Here is a 19,866-nt window from a genome sequence, read left to right on the forward strand (position 1 = left end):
AGGGAGCGAGCAGCTCGGTCATCACTGGGAATCTGGGTCATGAGTAATTTACTTTTCTGGTGACGGGAGCCAGAAAGAAAAGCAATGATTTCAAGGCCAATATTTCAGGCTTTTAAATAGGGAAAGCTTCTTGTCAGGTTCGGCTATCAGTTGTCTTATCTGCTGATACAGTTGCTTCTAAACTTTTTTAAAAAGAAAGAAAACCCCTCTGGATTCAAGGATAACTCTGAATTTCTAATGGAAATTGCTGATACTGTGACCAAGCACTTACTGTCCATGTGTTTCACCTGTAAAACACAGGAGTTAGTTTACGCAATCAAAATTGGAGTATTTTCTGGTTTTATAACCTGATTTGCCTGAACCCCTTTTACTACAGTATGTTTGAAATAGTTGTCACAGGTCAGTGCTGTACAGTGAAATTCCACTTTTAAAAATTATCCATCCAAGCATTTTGTCTCTTCTTTTAAGTGCTGTGGCTTGTAGGGCAGAAGTTGAGCCTGCTCATAGAGCGATAGCCAGGTTGGTGACTTGACAGCTGTAGGTGGGAACTGTCCACGTTGTTGCTTGCACCTATTGATATCTGGTTTAATTTGCTCTAATACCATAGTGCAAATTATCCTTTTTTTTTCTTTCTGGATCACTGGGACAAGTTTAATGTACTGATTGTATTATTGTAGACACTTGAGGTACCTCACTGTTAATCTCTGCTCTGTTTGAAATCAGTTATTCACTCCTCATTTATCTCTGTATCTAATTACCCACAAAACATCACCTTTTCCCTGTGCCTCCCTAGGAAGTTCTCCTGGATGGGATGCTGTAGCTTAGTTTTCACGTTGTGTATCACATGTATTCTAAAATGTATTTGACAAAAGAAAGACCCCTCTAATAATAAATCAGTCTACAATATGGAGTTTAGAAACTGATTTGCTGGGAGATTCTGGTGGAAGTTTGATCTTTAACTTCTATAGCGCAGACTGTGAGCAATATGTGGTCACACAGCTTGGCAGAAGTAGAGTCCCGAAGTACTTGCTCATCTGGTGCTGAAGTATAGCTCTGTATTCAGTGAAGCATCTTGTCAAAACAGCTGTAGAATAGTTGTCAGACACTTGGGACAACAAGTCCTTTAGTCAAGATAATCAAATTTATCCAACCTGATACTTTAATGCTCCAAATGGGGAATTATAACTATTGGGGGGAGGGGGGGAATCTCCAGCACTGTTGGAACCTGAGATAATGAAAACTGAATCTTTCAGAGAGGTGGAAACTAAACATTCTTGGGGTAAAGTGCATGTCTGGAAAATAAAAAATGAAGCAGAAAGTAGAACTTCATGTTTTTGCAGGGGAATGATAGGGAGATTTCTAAATAGCTGTGACAGAGATGCACCAAACGTTTATAGTGGAGAAGAAAAGACAATCCAAGTCTGTCAGACACCTCAGATGATGTAGAGACAGAGCTGAATCTCTTTGCATGATTGCTGCTTGTCACCTGTGTATGCTGAGTTCAGGCAGTTCAGTACAGCAGTGCCTCCTTTGGAATTTGTAAGGGCACCGTTTCTTCAGAGAGCATGAAGAGACTCTTTTTCTTGACTTAATAGGAGGTAAGGCTTCTTCAGAAACTGCTCTTCTAGACATCTGACAGGAAGTGATCTTGTTTATTTATGAATACATGATCAGTGTCAGAGTGTGTCTGAGACCAGCCGACCCTTGGCTGCATTTTCCTGACTGGGGTCTGGAATAGCGTGAATGTTAACTTGCAGTTAAGTAGATGAACAGAGGCTGTGCCGCATGCTAAACTTTTTATCCCTTTTTCATTTGGTGAAACAGTTACCATGAGGTGAGACTTATGAATAACTTAGAATTATTAAAAGATTACTTGATAAAGTAATTTAAGATTATTACATTTTTCTAAACAGATTCTCTATTTTCAGCATTAGCCAAGCTAGGAGGTAAGTGTAGCATTGTCCAAGTGAAGAATTATTTGCATTCAGCAATTCTACTTTTACTCTTGACCTTCTCCATTTGGTTTTTGCTTTGCTCTAGGTTAAATGAACAGAGTAGTTTCAAAGCAGTGAAAGAAAGGAGGCAGTTTTGGCAGGTACTTCTGTGACACGTGAACTGTAGTCATTCAAACAACATAAAAATTTCACAACCAGAAAGCAGGATCTCTGTCTATGAGCTGAGTAGAGAGCTGGTCAGAATATGTGCCAGAGAAGTATAACAAGTCCTTTCAGCCTGGCTTGAGGGGCTTTCAGATGGTTTTGAGAGAAGTGACTTGCAATTACTGGCTCTCATTTATCTACAGAATCAAAATTTCAAAGCACTGTGGTTGACTAGAGAAACAAGATTGTCTTTCCCAGTAGGAGACTTGCTAATGTGCCATCCTCTTATGTTTTTCTTAGTGATTCTGCTCTCAGATACATAAATCAATTCAGCTGCTATTAAAAGGACTTCCAGCATTTATTCCCTTGCTGGTAGAAGTATGTATAAAATGTTAATGATTGCTGGTTTTTAAGCTTACAAGTTGTATTTCAAAACCTGTTTGCTTTTCAGTTCTGCGTGTATTTATTGTAGATAGCTGCTTTTGTTCCTTATTTCTGAAATGGTTTTGGCATCTGCTCACTATGGATTTAGCCAATCTGTTTATAAAATGCTACAGGTTATGTGTCTTTTGCTCTTTTTTAAAGGAAGCAAGGTAATTTTAGTTACCTGCTCCTGAAAGTTTACTTAGGTGCTGCAGTTGTGAGTTTGTATAGAAAAACATTTGGATGAAAGTAACTTCTAAATAAAGGAGTCAACTTCCTAAGCTCATATTACTTTTTATATTTTTCCTTTTGTTTTTGTTTTTTTTTGCTAGGGGTGACAATGGCAGGTAAGAGGGTGCTTCTTGCAAGAGGGTGCACCATGCTGGGTGGCTTCTGCTTGTCATTCGGTTATCAAATTAAGGCAGATTCTCTTGTAGAATTACTCCATGTGGCGTTAGGCCAGAGTAGGAGAGGCCGAGAGTAAGCAAACACAAGTGCAAACAAACAGCAGAGAAAGGGTTTTGGCGAAAGAGAGTGACATTGTAAATTGTTTTGTATCAAATGCAAAGGATACCAAATTTAAGGCAAGTGAAATGGTTTTCAGCCTTTTTGTAAGGGCTTTGTTTATTTTGCAATTGACACGGTGCAAGCCCTCTTTATAAATACTAAAAAACAGAGTAACCAATTACTGACCTTAATTCAGTCTTCTGTGTTCAGGCAGGTCGGTGTGTAGTAAACATAACAGAAGAACTGGTAGCTGAAAGACATGAATGTATTTTAATTATGCATTTTGAGATGATCATGAACTCTTCCTCATCAAGTGATCCCAGAGGAAATGTGTTTTAAGGGAAATGCTTATTTCTGAGTTTGATCCCAGTTAATTTGGAGGGTCACTGACAATCCTTTGTATGTCAAACATGTGGAAGCAAAATGAGTGAGACTGAACTAGGCTGTGGAAGTGTTTTTTATTCATGCTATCTTGCAAAAATGATCTAATTAGTAGTAATAAAGTGTCATGAAACTGATATGATCTTAAGTGGATGTTGATGAGGGCTTTTTTTTTTTTTGATTGAGAGTGGTGTTGGTGTCTGTCTTAACTGAAAGAAAACGTATACATTCCAAGAATGTTTGATCCTGGGAGGAGAAATTTCACCTGTTTGGCCTTTTGAAGCTGAAACCAGCTTGATAGGAATAGATACAGGAGGTAATGGCAGTGCAGTGTTCAACAATGCTTCAGGTTGCCAGCTTCTCCCTTGCTGGTCATGTGTTCTTGTCTCTGAACTCAACATTTCTCATCATAGTATTAATGTAAGCACTGAATTCTTGCTTAGGCTGCAATAAAGTGTGTTAGCTGACCTGATTAACTGGACTCCTGTGAGCAGGCCAGAATTCAAGGTTAAGGCCCTGTGACTTGGTAAGTAAAAGAAAAGAAACCTCCTAAACATCTGTGTAAATGTTAGTGCCATCCTTGGACAGATCTCTCTTGATGCTGGTACTCCGGGTACTTCTTTTTTTATTACCCATCTCTCTTGTTCTGTGTTTTCTTTCTGTACAGCTTAAAACAAAATTCTTTGGGATCCTACATGGAATTTTTGTATATTCACTGTAATCAGTAACTGTAAACACCTTCCTTGTTGTGTGCAACTGAAGAGGGAGTTGAGAGGCTGTAAGTTTGTGGTGTTACCTGAGAGGTCTAGGAAGGGCTGTGCCTGCTTCTATTCTTCCCCTCTCTTAGGGCCTACCCCGCTTCCTTGGTTTCCCAGTGGCGTAAGAACCTGCCAGCATTGTGATGTTGAGGCACCAGCCACCAATGGCGATGGGGGTTCTGCTGCCCCTGCCATTACACTTCTGCTGGCAGCTTTCAGCCTGGATGGTGGCTCTGATATACAGCCTGTGTCAGAATGAACCCTGATATTCCTTCCTACTGTTTCTGGTGATCTGTGGAGATTCTTTGCCACTGTGTGGCCTTTGGAATGCCCTAGCTGCCTGCTTCTGGACTTGTTGCTGCCCTCTTGGGTGCTGAAAAGAAGAGTTTTTCAAGTGGTTGCTGTGAAATTCAGAATTGATTTTTGTTGGTTTTTGTGTTCCTTTTTATTACTAAAAACCAGATTAGCACCACTTTCAGATTTGTTTGGTATATTGGAGGGAAATGGCTGAAAAATCTGGTGCCTGAATTTCTTTATTCTCATTTCAGAGTACGCCATATTCATAACACTAATTTAGAAATGCTGCGCTTCACGTAATTTGTTCATTAGAATAAACAAGAAGCCCATATTTAAAATGATCATCTGCTTATATCCACCTTCGGCTGTTACTAAATTCCATGTTAGTAAAATATTACGGTCATCTTTTATCAAGCTGATTTTACCAGTTGCTGAAGCTCCAAGTGCTTCTCAAAAGGCAGGTGAGCCATTCATGTTCACACATCTACGTATGATGTGGAAGACTGGAGCTGGAGTAGGTGGAAGCTCAGGCGCATTGTAAATTAAGAAAAGTAAATCTCTGTGTGAGGGGTAATAATTGGATAGAATTGGGGAAACAGGTGTGGGTAATTTAAGCAGGGCTTCATGATGGCTGATGTTCTAGCGTGGAACCTGAACTGATATTCCTGAACCAGGGTCTGCAAGGTCTGGGTTCCCTTCTCCAGCTCTGTGGCTCCTCAGTGAGCAGCTATTAAGAGCAGTGTCCCTCTCGTACTTCCCTGAGTATCCCCATGTTGAACAGGCAGGCTGTAAAACTCGCTGGGGCAGGGGTGACAAACATGTGAGCTGGTTCTGGCATTGCAGGATACTTGTGTTAATACTGGGTGATTCGTTTAGAGTTCAAATGAAGCTAAACTGAAGAAGCACAAACTCTTGAATAGCTTCTAAATATCAAATAATTTGTGCTTTCCATGGAATAGATTTCTGCAGAAGTTAATGGCTATTAGAGATGTCTATCCTTCACTAAGTGCAAAGGGTATTTTTCAGCTTCACCTTTTCTAATGTAATTGTGTAGCAGCAAGTAATTAAAATTGCCTACAACATTAACATCCTACTCTGCCACACAGGCTTTCTCCCCAGAGAGAAGATGAAAAACAAACTGCATGTGGCTGACCTAATCACATTGCTTAATGCAGAAGCAGAAAGCACCAGCTGCTGCTGTTGGGTTATCCTACACATGTTCTTGTGCTGTACTCACTGTACCATGAAAATTAAGGCATTCGTGCAAGGACCCCTGTTTACGTAAGGTCCTTGCCTTGACATGCACCCTGATCACCTGCCAATGCTGATGAATTATTCTTGTAGGGGATCACTGCCTGCTGGTAATGCTGCCAGACAACTTTTCAGGGTGCTTGCAAAGCTGGTACCTTTTCAGATTTTCTGTACTATGTGCCTAATCCTGAAATGGGAGGGGAGGGCAGGCTGAAGTGGGCTGGGAGAAGTGCTGTTTCTGTGTTAAGTTGTTATATTTGACAGCCTGCTTTGGAGCAGGGGGCAGGCTTTTTGCTACAGGTATGCATTTTTAATTTTTCTTCCCAGGTATAAATTCATGAGATTTTGATGAGGCTGCAAACGTTTAAAATCTTGATCAACGTTTAGGCAGTGATAGATCAGTGTTCCAAAGAGCCCAGTTTGCATTGGGAAGTTGGTTTTATTCATTGCAGTGGAGGTGTAAGAAAAAGTGTGAGATCTGCTGGGCAGAGTTGCAGGATGCTATATTAAGGAACTGGTTTCTGACCCTGGCTCTGCTTCCTCTGTGGTAACAGTCATATTGTTTAAGCTGTTTTTCCCCTGTAATTGCTAACTCTGTGTTCCTCTTTCTCTTGGAGGCCTAGTTTGAAACAGTTGGCTCCGATTTTGCAAAACTTTCGCAGGGTCACAGCTGCAGCTGAAATCAGCAGAAGCTGTGATTTGAATGTATGAATAAAACAAAAATTAGGCCACAACTATCTCAAAGTTGGAGAGGCTGAAAATTCATTGCGCCTTAGTTCCCTGTGTGTAAAACGGGGTGATAATGTCCTTGTCCTTTTATTGTTCAGTACGTGACTCCTTCATAAATACCAGTCACAAGCACAAGAGAAGAAAACCTTAAGGAAACTCTTTGTTAGTGCCTGGGTGCCAAATGAATAATGCCTGATGCTCATTGCACAATGCAAAGGAGGAGTTTTGAATAATTTCTTGCCTGGGAATCACTATCTGCTTAAAGCACAAAACTAGAAATATTCCTACTCTTTTTATGTGTTGTCATAATCATAGATGGTTAACACACATGCTTTCTTAAATAGAGTTTAAACCTTCTGAATACCTTATGCCTCAATTTTGATGTAGAAATATTTTAGATTTCTCTATATACAAGAATTACAGAATAATTTTGGTTGTGAGTGACCTCTGGGAAATGTCTAGTCCAGCCTCCTGCTCAAAGCAGAGCCAGCTCAAAGTCAGAAGAGGTCATTCAGGGCCACTGTTGAGTTTAGGTGTCTCCAAGGGTGGAGATGCCACAGCTTCTCTGGGCTCCTGGCCCAGGGCTTACCCCTGTCATTATGAAGGATTATTCCTTGTGTCAAACAAAGCATTTTGTTTTGCTACAACTTGAGATTGTTGGTGCTTGCCCTTCTGCTGTGCATCTCTGAAAAGTCTGTCTCCATCTTCTCCATATGTAGGGGAGATAGCAGCGAGATCCCCATTCAGCCTCCTTCAGAAGCAGATAAGGCTTAACAGACCTAGGTCCCTCAGCCTATTCTTGTCTGGCACAACATACTTAACTTGCACTGATCCATGGGTTAGCGTATCCCAGGCACAAGGCTTTGCATTGCTTTTGTCAAAGTTCAGGTGGTCTTACTCAGCCTGTTCCTCTGGATGGTTGGGATATCCTGAAAAGGCAGCCCACCCTACTGCATTCTGACTGCTCCTCTAGGTTTGATCGCACCAGAGAGGTTGCAGAGGGTGGATGCTGGTCCATTGGCCAACTCTGAGGCATTTAGCAGTACAGACCCCTGAAGTGTACCACTTTTAACTGCTTGATAGTTAGATTTCAAACTATCGGCTGTTGCTTGCAGAGTCTGCTGGTCCATGCATTTTTTTGCCTGTATTGTACTCCAGGCTCGTGTCTTTCTGAATATTTAGCTAAGTGTGTTCTTGCTTGCTTGGAAAGTGGTAATAATTGTTACCCTCTGTATTTAATCTGAAGTGCCTCAAAGAGGGTTAAAAAAAATCTCAAAGGAAAGAGGCTTATTTGGAGTAGCTGATTGGTATATTTACCTTCCATTTAATATCCAGTGTTTTATTGCTGCAAAGTCCACAATGGTAGGGTGTAATTATCAATATAATCTTTTAAAAGTCATAATCACAAATATATCTTAAAACTGGAAGGGCGTATCTTTGTATTTCTGATATGGTAGGAGCTACTAGACTAGAGTCAGAACAAGATGCCTTGGGATTGAATGTGTAGTAAGATGAACAGTGCTGAGCTGTGCTTAAGATTAACTAAGCAATGCAGAGGTTTGCTCCACCAGTTTCTGTAGATACCACTTATCAAGGTCCCCTGCTTTCTGAGGTGCTGTGCGTAGCAGGTAGTCCAGAATTGCAAAGATGCTCACCCATCGGCATGTTTGCCTTGCTTATGTTATGCCAGTATGTTTACTGGGCAGACTAGCCTTAATTTGACTGCTTGAATTTTCTGAAACTAGACTTCAAGGGAAGGTTTTGGGGTTTGGTAACAATAATATGTGAAACTGTGTATTATAGCTTGCTAATGTAAACTAATAATGTGGACAATAACAAAACTGTAGACAACAATCGTTCTCCAGAGATACCAAGTGAAGAGTTTAGACCTTTTGAGGTGTCTGGTTTTTGTATGCTCTGCCTCTAAAATGTTGTTGGCTAATTTTACAGTTATTTTTCCAGTGATAGTTTGAGTAGTAGCTATCATTGCAGAAAAATCTGCGGGGTTGGCTACTGACTCTTGGGTCCAGCTTCAGTTGTATTATGCTGACACAAATCCACAAATAACTGTACGTGAGTGGGGTTCATGCTGACTTGAGGTGTTCAGGTATATGCAAGAGAAATTGCTTAGCTGAAGGTCACTGTGGTTTTTTTCCAGGCAGATGCATTTTGAAAGCTAAAGAGTTCTCTAAATGATAAAGTAGTTAAATAATGAGCTTAACAGTGGTCCAGTGAGAGCAGTATTTGCTACTTATTAATTAAATATTCTCTCTTTTTTTCTGTTGCTAACCTGCAAAAGCATTACAATACATTTTCATTTGTATATAATAGACCTGTGGCATTAGTGCACAAAAGAGGAGAATCAAATGCAAGTTTAATTAGGATGAGTTTAAAAATACCTTGTACGCTTGATTTGTCATTCCTCTTGAGAACTAGCATCGATAGAAAATTTGGGTGCAAAAGAACTGCTGTGTTGGTAGCAGGGGGCTGGGGAGGCTGGGCAGTGGGAGAGCCCCTCAATCTGGGATAGGAAGCCTCAGCTGTGTTTTGCCAGGCTCATGGACAGCAAATACCAGCTCTGCTGCACCCTTCCTTTGTGCAAGCCTGCCCTTCTCTTCCAGTGCATGTCTGGGCTCTCAAGAGTTTATGGGACTATATGCTAAAAGAGGTTTTTATGTCTAATGAGGATGCGTGTGTCACTAGCATGCTTGTAACCAAGTGGTATTCTGAAGCATACCCAGCGTCTATTGTTCTTGTCATATTGTTGGACCTTTTTCCCTTGCACTTGTTGGTCTCTAAACTTGAATAGTTGAACGCATGAGCTGAGGAGCAGGAGCTTTGCTGGCACTTTACCACTGATTACAGGGCGCTGCTGATGAATTACACAGCAAGGTTAGTTTTTTTGCTCTTGCAAATGGCTTTTGCAAGAGCAGATTTATTGATGGAAAAGCAGAGCAAATTTATTGATGTAGATATTCTGTAAGCAACATAGAGGCTTCTGTCTTACCTTGTTGGGTGTAGTGGGGAACCTGCTCTTGCACAGGTAAGCCATGGCACTGGAGTGTGCTTAATGTGGTGGTAGTTTCCTGGGAGTAAGTGATCTTTGCAGTTGCACAAAATATGTACAAAGTTTCTGCTGCTGATACAGGTTTTCTTTTTCCTTTTCTTCCCTGTTCTTCCCCTTTGTTTAACAAAAAGGGGAATCAGTGTGTTGTAGATAAGCACTTCACAGTGGCCAGTGATGAAGAAGAAAGCTATTGCCATCAGTGAGTCTGTGGACAGATAGAGATGAACGTGCTCAGTGAAAATGGTTATTGCTTTTTTCAAACTACCTAGTCAAAAACACTCATTGGTTTGCACTGCTGAGATCCTGATTTCTTTCTTTCCTTTTCTTTATGCTTTGCTAGCTTTTAATCAGATGACAGTCTCTTTCACCAGGTTTTTGCATCTTGCTGTGAGCTCAGTAGAAAGGAGACTCTTCTGTCGGCCAGGGCCTGCAGGCACTGTTGTAACAGAAGTGGTGGCATCTTTGTAAGCTGGATTCCCCTTCAGGAGTCCTCCCCCACATCTGCGTAGGCTCCAGGCTTCTGGTCATCCTTCCTGCTGGAAGCAAATCCACGTATACTCAGCAAATCCACTTGACTCAAGTCAAGCTTTACGCAAATACATTGGGAAGCCTTTGGCTGCTGTGTTCGCTGTTCAAACAGCTGTTGGGTCTTCAGAGACTTGGCTGCTCAAAGTATCCCACATGGTGCTGTCTGGGTCCCAGCAAAATCAAAATCATCAGAAGGGCAGTCTTGGAAGTTTTCTGTAGTTGCTTTCCAGATGGGTGTCATTTTGTGCTACTGCTAGCGGTGACTTGTTTGTGTGGGGCTTTTTGGGAGAGCTGCACCATGAGGGGCATGAAAAAAGGGTAGGGAGGCCTTCTGCACTGCTGTTTATTCTTGAAGAAAATATTGGCCCAACCCTTGTCAGGTGTGAGTCAGTGTCTTGGCTGAAACTCCTGAAGGATGTCATTCTGGGACTGCTGTTCCTTAGCATCTGCATTCAAGACTCAGATGCTGCTCGTAAACAGGATACGGGGGGAATTTGGCCCAGCTATCATTATCTCATTCCTTCCCCAGGACAGGAGACCATCCTGCAAGGCACTAACAGCTGCTGCAACTTAAGAGGCGTGTTAGAAAAGGATAAATGAACAACAATAATCCTTTGTGAATGTTTCATTCTTGTTGTATTTTAGTATTTTGTTGTATTTTAGCACTTAGATGTATAGAAATCTGGGTTGTGGTAAAAATCTTTAAAGTTGGGGAGGGACAGTTTTGTGGCAAGAGTATGAACTGATTTGTTCATAGTCTTCAGTCAGTTACTTACAGGGACAGTTTCAGTCCTTCTCACAATATTTATAAACTAAAGAAGTCTGATAAATGGGCTGCCAGTTAAAGTGGTGTTCAATCTTTGGAGAAGATTGAAGAAAAGAAGGTTTTGGGGGGTGGTAAATATGCTGGGCTGGAGTTGAGATGTTGTACCATGAGTTCCTGCATAATTTTTCCTGGATTGTGACTTGCACAGTATCCTTACTTAAAGTAGTCCACCAAAAGTTAAAATGAAATTTTGTTTTGCATTTCGAAGGCTGTGACAGGTCTGTTGCAACACTTAAAGGATGACAAAAAAAAAGTTTGACAGAACGACATGTGAATTTCTGTAGAAATACAGACTTTAGGGGTTGTTGACTCATCATTGCTGAGTTGTTGCTGTTCCTTCTGACAATCTGAGACTGCCATGAAGTTTTTGAATAGCAAGAACAGCATCTTGGCTATGAAAAGATATACGTATGCATAGTACATGTACATGCACGTAGGCAGCAGTGTGAATGCATAGGTTTTCTTGAAGTTGGGAAGGATGCCGCTGGAGCCAGGCCTCACTGTTGATGTTGAGGTAAGCTGCTCAGTGTTTAGTGTCAAATTCGCTTCTGAAATCTTATTTTCTAGAAGTTAAAAACCCTAATGTGAGGAATCGTGGAGGCTTCTGAAGTACACAGGTAACTCTGAAACAGGTTTTATTGTTTCATTAGAAACAGTGCTGGAAAGACCTTTAAGGAAGATCTTACTCTTCTTATTTTACGAACTGGTTGTTTGTGAGCAGAGCCGGTGCCTGAACCTCAACCTCTTGTTCTCAAAGTCTACTGTCTTAAAAGCTTTCTGTAGTGCTCTGAAGAGCTTTGCTATTAGTCCCATACTAGTGAAATATTACTGGGGTTTTGTGGTTTGGTTTGGTTTTTTTGTTGGTTTTTTTGTTTGTTTGTTTTGTTTTGCTTTTTTTTTTACAGTGTTAGTTGTCTTACACCACTGCTTTAGCAACACAAATATTTTAGTTTAACTCTTGCTATGGAGGCACTAATCTTAAAATCATTGAAGAAATGATCTACTTATAATTCCATGGTCTTGTTGCTGTAAATAATACTGAGAATGTTTCCTGTATTCACAGGAGAGTGCTAGTGCTTACCCAGAAGAAGATTAGGAGGTTAACTGTAGTTCCGTAACAGGTTTGTGTACGGTTACAGGATCTGCCTTTTGTGAATAACAATTTGTATGAAATTCTTACTTGTTTAAAAATAATCCTTAGTTCAAATGCTGAAAATTCCCTGGCCCACGTGGTGTGAGAATTTGTGCTGGGAGAGTATGATTAGTGTGTATAAAGTCTGTCGTTTTACTCTTTCATTTGCTTATTTGTTTGCCTTGAGGCCCTTATACTGTCAAGGGAAATGTTTTAAACATCAACCAAGTTTTTCATACCCTTCGGGCAGGCTAATCCCTTACTTGCATGGGTGCTGAAAGTTTGCCCAGCCTTTGGCAGAGTGAAAAATAAATGTAATTATATATATATAAAAGTACAGTCTTCTGGGTTTGTGCAGCTCTGTTGCAGATGTATGAACAGAATTAAATAGGAAAATAATCAGTATTGTCCAAGAGGTGGCTCATTTAGCAAAGACCTCTGTTCATGCTTCATCTCTTTGGACACTGGCTCTTCTGGCATTCCCTGGTTTCCCAAAAAGCAAGCCGCAGCTTAGTATCTTATCCCTCACAGCTGTCATGTTATATTCTTCCCCTGCTGCAGAGGCTAGTCCGTAAAGAATCACCCCCTGGAGCTGATGGTTGTGTGTCTTGGGATGTGCACTACTGCCATTTGTTGGGCTCTTCTGTACTGAGGTTTGGCCATTGGTCCTTAAGTATGTTTCTGTGATCTTATGCAGACCTTGGATGAGGTCTTTTTGCTTGTGAATGGGAGACATCTGCTCAATGTACTTCTGAGCTTTACCTTGTACACTGAGTTATAGCTCCTTTGTTTGATTTGAGGGGTTTGAGGACCCCCTGTGTGCAGTTAGGGATTCTGAAACACACCTGGTCAGTGTGTTTAACATAGTGCACTTGTGTTCATGTTCATTTGTTGCAACATGCTTCTTCCAGACCGGTGGTGTCCACAATGCTGGAGGTGACTGGCTTGCTTATCCTCAGGCTTCTCTGGGGTGCTGTTTTCAGTTTTTCAGTCAACTTCTGAGACTGCTGAGGCTAGAGATAGGAATTATTGAAGAGGAGGCATTTGGAGAAGTTTGGGTTCAGTCAAAGTAAAAATCTAAGTGAAGAGGAACATGTAGATGAAGGCAAAATGTAGTCAAGTGTTCATTTGATGTGGAAGTACATCACTGAAAGGGCTGCAGTGACTTTTGGCTTTTCTTAAAGACTGACAAAATCGGCTGTCACATCTGTCATGCTCAAAAAAGTTGTCGCATGATTTTAAGCAAAGACTGCTTAATTTACCCTTGTCAGATGAATGGACTTCCATAGGCCATAGTTAGTGCTCTGTTTTCGTTGCAGTCTGAAGTCATTTTCCTGAATTTTCTTGGTTTCCGTTGAAGACACCTGTGATTTAGGCAAGTTAGTTAATGGGAGAGCGCAGCAGGTCTAGCCCAATTGTGCATGGCCCTGTATGATGTCTAACTGAAAAGCAAGGGTGAAGCTTGTGTTCACTGAAACTGAAAAACAGTTGTGACTAGGGACAATTTTCAGATGATTAAAACCCAAGCTCATACATTTTTATGACTATACAATCTCATAGTCTTCAGCTAAATTAAGACAGTGAGCAAGTCTAAATTGTACTTCCCTTGTATGCCAGTTATAACAAATGAGAAGCATCTGCAGAGGATGAATTTGGTTGTTTCTCCTTCAGCATTTTTCTATGTTTAAAATCTATCATAGCCCGAATACCCTCTGCTCTCCCTGGTTTTATTTTTATCCATGGGTTTTTTTATCTGTAAGTACCACTTAATGAGCTATTAGAAATTAAATTCCTAGATAGTCCTGCTGTCTGCTCTCCATTGCAGGATATTACTGCAGTACTGATTGCTGCAGAAGCTAGAACACATTTTTGGTTTTAAATGTAACATTAAAAACCAGCAACTTGTTTATTCTTAAAAAATGTAGATTCTTGTATTTCTTCTTTGAATAGCGTTAGTGAATGGCTGTGATGTGACAGTTATTTACTCTGAGGTTATCTTCATTAGTATCATCCTAAATAGCCTCCTGTAGGGTGCAGCTTAGTGTAATATGTTATATTTATCAAATTGCCAGATATCTAATTAATCTGGTGATACTGACACTGTCTATAAATGAGGTACAGACAGCAGCTTCAGTTATTATTTGAAATTTAATCCCAGTACTTAGTCCAGCTATGTGCAATCAAAACCCACTAAGGGAGATGATCCCTCGGCTCTATTAGTCCTGTTTTTCCCCATCTTTCTACTTCTGCTGATAGGGATACACACTTTGATGTTTGTAATGAGCAAGACAGGCTAGTGCTCCAGTAGTCTTTGAAAAATTGTCATTTAATCTTCAACATTAACTTCAAGCTACAGAAATTTTAATTTAAAATATGAATTAGATGGGTTTAATACAAGGCTTTTTCATAAGCAAGTAGTTAGTGTCTGATATTTGGGTCATTGTTTCACTTCTTCATTGGAATAATAGGAACTTTTTTCTCATGCTGGACCTGAGTGTCTACCAAGAGTGTGTCGTTCAATGTAGGATTATGCCCTGCTGTAAGAGGCAAGGGCATTGAGGTGGCATTTCTAGAATTATGGGAATGTGCAGTATACAGTAGGGATTTAAACTGTGGCTTTAAGATGATTGGTTTGTAGCCATAAGACTCGTAAGTATTATTTAGGACAATTGATATTTTTCAGAAGCAGTAATGTATTTTTGCCTGTAGTGTGCTATTAAGCTTTTCTGCCGAATGGCTCAATGGGTTCTCATTTTTGGTGAATGGTGGATGTTGCAAGGTGGGGCTCTGAAAGAGAAACTACCTGATTTTCCTGCCAGGCCAGAGGAGGAGCTGTTTCAGCTCCTGCCTCAGATTTCAGAATATCTTGATGTGACCTGCAGTTGCATGTTGTGTTCTGTAGAACATCTGCTCACGAGCATGACTGTTTGTATACTTGGGACAGGTTCTGGGAATTAAGGATAAATAAAACCACACTCGTGTAGGAGTATTTAGGGACTGGTTTTGGCTGGTGACCATGATCAAGGTTCTGTTAATGAGCTAATGAAAGTTAATTTTGTTCAGGAGTCCAAAAATACAAAGCTTGCTTAGAGGAGGGAGCAGGAAACAGAAGCAGCATGGATATGAAGTCGTTAATTACCTAAAACTAGTACAAATATGTCCAGAAATGCCTGCTGAATGAAACTCAAGTGTTGGTAAAACTAATTATGCCTGGAAATTTATTTGGAGTTCAGTAAGTCTGGTTAAACAGTCTTATGAAATCATCTTGGAAATGAGGCTGGAAAATCTTTTAAGTGTTGGTAGCTTTATTAAGATGGTAGTGCCATTATAAATTGAAGATGTAAATTAAATTTCTGAGAGTAAATAGTGGTGATCAAAAGCTTGGAAGATCTAAAATTTGTTTGGTATTGTCCAATTGCTTTTCTCTTCTTTTTTTTTTTTTTTTTTTTTTTTAATAGTGATCACATGGAAAATATTTATGGCTACTTAATGAAATATACGAATCTTGTCACTGGTTGGCAATACCGGTAAGTCTTTCCTGGTGCTTCCTGGTAGTGTTGGTCTTTGCAGCATCTAAATGAACATGTTTCAGATTTTTTAAGTAATACTTGTATTTCCCTTTTATTAGGCAAATGTTATGGAAGAGCTACACTTTTCTCAATGTGGATTAAGCTAATGTGTAGATGAATAATACTTGTTTTAAGGAATGAATAAGCAAAAATGTATAGGAGAGTATGAAGCAGTTAACTCATTTGATGGCTTATAACTATGCTTGTATGTGTAAAAAGCATGTACAGCATAATTTTTCTTTCTCCTTTTCCATTAAACAGATTAACTTTGGTTTTTGGTTGTTTTTTTTCTGCTAAATATTCAGCTTAATGCCAAATCATGCCTTCCTTTTTTTTTTTTTTTTTTTTAAATTGAAACTTCTTTACTGAAAATTCAAACCATGCAGGCTTTTCCTTTTAGTCCCCCAGGATGTCTGTCTCCCCTGGAATAACTTCATTTTCTTTGACAGGTGAAACTCTGGTCAGCCTACCTGCTTGATGCTGTTTCTAGAGCAGCACAGTGCAACTAAATTAGTATTAAAGAGACAAGTCCTTGGCTTACCACACTGGCCAAATTCCTGTGCTAGCAGTGGCATGAAGTGACTTGCATCAGTACACTTAGTGTTCAACTGAATTGAAATTGAATGTAGTTTAAGGATGTATTAAGCCTTAGAGATCCAGGATATCCTTTTGATTCCCAAAATTTTGGAATAGCACTCTTCTGTGGGCACGCTGTTCTATTGTGCAATCCCTGGCCTCTATAGAAAAAATTGCTAAGAACTTAATTTTTGTACAGTCTTGCTGGGGACATAATTCATGTTTGGGGTTGTACTGACTAAGGTCTTTTAAGTCCCAGCCTCATCTGTGCCAGCTTGTAATGAAAGTCTTAACTTCTCCCAGTACCTTTTGCTTTGTTATCGTTGCAGATTTTTTGTTTTAAACAATGATGCTGGTCTGCTGGAGTACTTTGTGAATGAGCAGTCTAGACATCTAAAGCCCAGGGGTACCCTGCAGCTAGCTGGAGCTGTAATTTCACCCAGTGATGAAGACTCTCATACTTTTACAGTCAACGCAGCCAGCGGGGAGCAGTATAAACTCAGAGGTAGGACCTGAATTCTTGGGCAAGGGATTCTTCCACTAGAGGACACTCCTGGCTCTCATTTGTGGCTGCTCTGCTGGGTTTTATTGCACGACCAAAGCGAGAACTTGGTTGTCAGACTGCTGCAGTGAGAATTATATGTGAAACTTTCATCCTGCTCTTCAGTTAAAAACTGTCCTTCTTTTGGATAGTGCCATACTCTTTAAGTATGATGACTTTCGGAAGACCATGAACTTCACATGTGTAGGATGGGGTTTACTCTTCATGTATAGTGTCCTTCAACTGATTCAAAGTTTTCTAAATCATTGTAGGTAACAATCCTGTGTAGATGCTTGCACAGAACTACATTTTTCCTAATGTTGAGTTTGTTAGCCTTCTTGTGGTGGTTATAGAAGCCCATTCTCTGATTGTGTATGCTGTGGAAATCTGGGCTTATATGTATATCTAATACCTTACATCTCCTGTATTTGTATCTAGCATCTTTTAGTATTTCTTCCCTTGAAGACTTGCTATTGCTTTCTAGTTCAGGGCACCTTACTCTTATTTCAGAAAAATAAAGGAAAAAAAGAAAAGGGGGGGGAGGGAAGAGGGGAGAAGAAATAAAGTACAGGCCATTTATGTTGAACTTGATTTAATGTTATAATTACAGGTAAGCTGAACAAGTTTTAGATTAAGAAGGAAAGAATTACTTTGAACTGTTAGTCATGTGACTTAAAGAATTAAGCAGTCTGTTATTGCCCATACTTTGAAATGTCTTCATTTGCATAATCCTTTTGGTTTGCTTTTATTAGCTACTGATGCTAAAGAACGGCAACACTGGGTTAGCAGGCTTCAGATATGCACACAGCATCACACAGAAGCAATTGGAAAGGTATTGTATAACTGGTATTTTTGTGGGCAGAAATAATTTAGGCAGGTGGTAGAACTGCAAATACTGCTGTCCTGTTACCTCAGACAGGTCCTACAAAAGAGCATGTGGTTGGGTTTGACACGTTACTATTCTGAGTAATAGCTGACTTGTAATAGAAATAATCTTTAGGAATGAAACAAAGTGAAGTCCTTTTGCCCCTGAAGACCTTAATGGTCCTCCCTAGGCAGGTATTGGAGGCAGATGAAAGATCAGATCTTATCCCAGAGTTTTCCAGAGGTTTTGCATTTTCTAATGGGTAAGGAAATGGGTCTTCAGTGCTATTGAATCCCTTCCATTTTGGGAGCTTTTTTCCTTTTTTTTTTTTAATTTCTTTCTTTTTTTTTTCCTTTTTTTTTTTCCTTTTTAATTTTTAAGCCACTCAACATCCCACAAATACATTTAGGATTAATTTGCATGTTTGAGAAGCAAGTCCTCAACTCTGTATCTGAGGATTGTTGCTTCCATTTACTAGCCATGTGGTGGTTGTAAATATAGTGTATTTCACAGAACCTCCCAGTTACCGTAACATTTATTCTGATACCTGAATAAAGTCTTACTTTCAAGGTAAAATCAACATCTTGTAGCTGGCTTTATTGTAAGAGATACGTTCAATGAATAGTTCCACATGAAATCCCATTCTCTTAAAAGTCAGCTATATCCTTGCAGGATCTGTTAGGAGTCAGTTTGTAGTACTGTTGCACATCAACAAGTAAAATTATTTAGTCCTACTATGGACTAATTTTCAAGTCAGAGAAGTGGTACATACTGATCAATCCCATTTCACAGATTGTTCATAATTAGTCTATGAAACAGGGAAACTGTTAGCAGATAGCACAAAATATTTTTTTAGCAGTTGCTACTAATATATTATTAGGGCTATGTCATCTGTCCTTGTTCTATTAAAAAAATAAAAATGAAACTGTTCTACTGTGTCTTTCAAATTAGAATATTTGCTGGTTATTAGGAATGAATTATAAATGTTTCTCAATATGCTTATTTGTTCACTAGAACAACCCTCCTCTGAAATCTCGCAGCTTCTCTCTTGCATCCCAAGGAAGTGCCAACTCTCCAGGTGTGCAGAGAAGACCCAGTCAAAATGCAGTTTCCTTTTTCAGTGTTGGACATCATAGATTGCCAACTGGAAAAAGAGTTCCTATTATGCAGCCAGATCACCTTGTAGATGTTAGAGAGGTTTGTATGCCTTAAATTATCTTACAGCCTTTTGAAACAACTGTTCTGCTATTGGTAGGATTGTGGAGAAACCTGCTGTTCTTATTTGAATATATTGTCAATAGCATGTCCTAAGCTACTATTGCAGAGCTCTGTGAGGATAAGTAACTTGCCTTGGATAATTGTAGAAGTATGTGGTTTATATTTTGACTTTTGTACTCTGAAATAATATCCTGATGCTCAAGGTAGAACTTTGCATGTTCTCCTCATCCTTGCAAATCCTAGCACTATAGTTTACAAGGGAATATCCTTAAGGAAGTATAGCATCATGTACTATGATACTATTATATCATACACTTTTCTTCCCATGTCAAGCTCTAGAAGAATGGACTAAGCTGTACCTGTATCTCCTATGACTAAGGAGAAACTGGTCATGATTGTTTAAGAATGCTGATACTGCATTCTGGTATGCTAATTCATGTGGACAAATTGTCAAGGCATGAATGTGACTGAAAAGAGAGCAAAATAAAATGAGCAATTCGGAAACATGCTTTTTTCACTACACATTCAGGTACAGTGTATTGGGGGAGGGGAACGAACAACAAATAATTACCTTTCCATCTTGACTGATATAATGGACTGACTGCTGGTTGATTTAACTCATGAATATTTACAGGGTAGATGATGCAAATCTAAAGATAATAAAGAGAATATGTTGCTGAATTTCGAACTTGTGTTAGTAGTAGCATTTATTAATGACTATTTTAATGTTAGCAGTGTAATAAGCGTAGAGTGATACATTTCATGGCAAAAATAAGTTTCTCATGGAGGGCTTTTTAATTGAGCAAATAAGGATTCATGAAGTGCAAATAGTTAGAAATTGAATTTGGATAAACTGGGACAGAGGAGTACTATGTATTGTGAACATCATTAATCTTAAAATATGTGTCTGAGTAAAATAATGTGTTAAGTTCATCAGTGGGAAGCTGTAAGTAGGTATTGAAAATACTTTCCCTGTTATGGTATGTTGCCATCATCGTTGTTCCTTGATTTAAATCAAGTGCTGTGACGTTATTACTCGGTAGTCTAGACAGGGTCACTGCCTCTTTAGACCAAGCCAAGTGCAAGGTCCTACACCTGG

The 19,866-nt window shown here is 39.6% G+C and overlaps 1 protein-coding gene across 1 annotated transcript; it reads left to right on the forward strand.

Moving 5' to 3' along the window:
* Positions 1 to 11,344: 11,344 nt before the first annotated feature.
* LOC104401752 (oxysterol-binding protein-related protein 11-like) lies at positions 11,345 to 18,746 on the forward strand (the record flags this gene model as incomplete). Its single annotated transcript, XM_010009433.1, has 6 exons — positions 11,345 to 11,380; positions 12,910 to 13,067; positions 15,457 to 15,525; positions 16,473 to 16,648; positions 17,437 to 17,516; positions 18,564 to 18,746. Coding segments are annotated over exons 1-6 (702 nt in total), but the record flags the coding sequence as incomplete, so codon positions are not given.
* Positions 18,747 to 19,866: the final 1,120 nt, after the last annotated feature.

The sequence above is a fragment of the Nestor notabilis genome, unplaced genomic scaffold, assembly GCF_000696875.1.
Source record: "Nestor notabilis isolate BGI_N333 unplaced genomic scaffold, ASM69687v1 scaffold8222, whole genome shotgun sequence".
Classification (NCBI taxonomy): domain Eukaryota; kingdom Metazoa; phylum Chordata; class Aves; order Psittaciformes; family Psittacidae; genus Nestor; species Nestor notabilis.